A 2828-nucleotide genomic window follows, 5' to 3' on the forward strand; every position below is an offset into this window, starting at 1 on the left:
TATCAATGTTCACGCCACCAAAAGATCCCAAGTCGATATCATCTCCAAGAAGTTCTACCTCCATATCATCCTCAACATCATCTACAATAGTTAAAATAAAATCATTAATGATAGATAAAAAAAAAATGTGTTGCATAATGATGAAACATTATTTTCTAACCATCTCGTAGACCATGACATTGCTTCTTATATCGTGGAGGCTCATCTTCTTCATAAAGCATTTTTTCGAGCTCATCATAATCAATCAATGGAGGCTCCTCTTGTTCTAGTCTTTGTTCTTCAATAATCCAAAACTCGGTTTTGTCAATGCTTTCAATGTCAATGGGATCATAATTCCTTGTTTTGTAATGCCTCCTATATTGATTCAATTGTAAGACTAAATAAATGAATAAAATAAAGAATCCATTAGTTACTAAATGAGAAAGATTAATTTACCTATTCTTCAATCGCAAGTTATAATGAACATACACAAGATCATTAAGCCTATGATGTTCTAGTCTATTCCTCTTCTTTGTATGTATGCGTTCAAAGACACTCCAATTCCTTTCACACCCAGAAGAGCTGCTAGTTTGACTAAGAATTCGAATGGCCAACTTTTGCAAATTTGGAGCACTATGTCCAAACATCTTCCACCATTCATCTTATTATCAAGAAAGAAAGAAAAATATTATAATGATAATTATAATGATAAAATATTCTAAACAAAATCAAATAATAATGATAATTACTATTAAAAAAGAGAGAGAGAGTGATTACCAGGTTGTGTTTTCTTAGATGTAGTAATGGCAAGCTCTCTTCCAAAACTATCTTGTCGATCTCGAAACAATCTAAGTTCATTCATGAGCTTCGTTTTACTTGATGTGGCTTTAGTTTCAATCACATCAAGTACACTATTCATAACCTCTGGCTTTTTGCAAAATGAAGCTTGATCATATTGAAACGCTGGGTTCAACTAATAAGCTGCCGCATGTATATTCTTTCGCAATTGATTATCCCAACGAGTTTTAATGATTGTTGTGTAAGGCCTATACAACCTCTTATTTCTCTTGAAAATATCTTTAATAACTTTGATTGCCCTATACATGCCTTCATAAACATATCTCATGGACGGTTTCTCATCTCCATCAACAATACGCAAAAGATGCATAAGTGGCTCAACAATCTTAACAGTGATGAAGCAATCCTTCCAAAATAGTTTATCTAAAATGATATCAATGGCATTCTTTCCTTTCTTCTCTTTGGCAAACCTTGAACTTGTAAACTCCTTACTTGTCACCAAAGCTTGCAAATCATGCATATGCTCATGAATATTATGCAATGCAAGGAAAGTAGTGGCAAAGCGCGTTGCTCCTGGGTGCACAATTTCAGTCCAATTCTTCTTCTTTCTCAACCGAGCTAACAACCATGAACGGTTATATATGTACCTTGTCACCGTTGATGCCTTAATAGCAAAGCTTATGCACATGATTCATCTTGGAAATTTCACTTAAGATTAAGTTCAAGCAATGAGCTGCACATGGAGACCAATTTATAGATTTGTAAGTTGCATTTACAAGTCCTCCAGCAGCTTTATAATTTGCTCCATTATCTGTCACCATATGAACAACATTCGACACTCCCACCCACTCAATAACCTCTAGAAACAATTTAGAAAGAAGAGTAGCATCTTTGACAACATCAGAGGCATCAATTGATTTCACAAAAGCAATTCCCATAGGGCTATACATAAGAAAATTTATTAGATTTCTTTGTCTACCATCAGTCCAACCATCACCCATAATAGTACATCCACACGTAGCCCATGAACTCTTCAAAGTGTCAATATACAATTGAAGCTTTTTTTTTGAGTCTCTCAATAAAGGAACTCGAAGTTGATGGTAAGTAGGGACCTTATATCCTGGACCAATGGCAATTGCGGCATCAAACCTGGGCTGAAAATAGATGGAGTTCACAGCATTGATTGGAATACAAGTATCATAAAAGAATTTGCCAACAATCATATGTGCTCTATGTATGGCTTCTTTAGTTTGGAGAGCACTTTTGATAGTTGGTTGAGAATCCGGAGTGGTCCTTGGTGCAAAATAGTCACCAATTTTTGTTGGTTCATGTTTCTTCCCCTTCCCTTTATGTGTCATTGGTGTTCTACTCTTATTCCCACTTCCAGCTCCTTCATTGATTGAAATGCCCTTATTGTTCCGAGGAATCGTTTCCACAACCTCATCATCATCATCAACATTAACGTAAACATCATCACCCTCAAATTGAAAACCACCTGGACCATAAGGATTTAATTCATCATAATTTTCTACACTTTGCTTCTTCTTTTCATCAAATGCTTTCAAAGACTCATGCATTTGATACTGAATATCTGGGGGAACTTTTTTACATGGCCCAACCTCACCCGACTTCTTTGCAAGATGTTGCTTCATTCTATTAATCCCTCCACCTTTAATAGTTTTCCCACAATACATACATGAGTAAGTCTTCTTCCCATTAACATCTCGTCCCTCAATAACATGTGCCCATGCAATATCAGATTTTCCCCTTGTGGCTTGGGTGGAATTAGCTGTTGAATTTTGGCCAGATGACATCTCTCACAACTACCAGGTAGAATAAGAACAAATGAAAAAAAGAAAAAAGAAAAAACAATACTCCTATTCAAATTAAAATTCCACAAAGTAAGATTCATTACAATACAATACAATACAATAATCATAATAAAGTTAAAAAATTATCCAAAAAAAAAAAAAAATGAATGAAGAGCCTGAACTTCAGAGACTTAATGAATCATAATAAGATTCATTACAATTCAGAGACTTAATTATCCA

General features: G+C 34.8%; 1 protein-coding gene across 1 annotated transcript; it reads right to left on the reverse strand.

The window, feature by feature from the left end:
* Window positions 1–952: 952 nt before the first annotated feature.
* On the reverse strand, window positions 953–2591 carry LOC114285728 (uncharacterized). The gene is made up of 2 exons (XM_028228802.2): window positions 1554–2591; window positions 953–1441 (listed from the first exon to the last, which is right to left on the reverse strand). The coding sequence occupies exons 1-2, from the start codon at window positions 2589–2591 to the stop codon at window positions 953–955; spliced, it is 1527 nt and encodes a 508-aa protein (XP_028084603.2).
* Between the last annotated feature and the right edge of the window lie 237 nt (window positions 2592–2828).

The sequence above is a fragment of the Camellia sinensis genome, chromosome 2, assembly GCF_055761805.1.
Source record: "Camellia sinensis isolate YWXY chromosome 2, ASM5576180v1, whole genome shotgun sequence".
Classification (NCBI taxonomy): domain Eukaryota; kingdom Viridiplantae; phylum Streptophyta; class Magnoliopsida; order Ericales; family Theaceae; genus Camellia; species Camellia sinensis.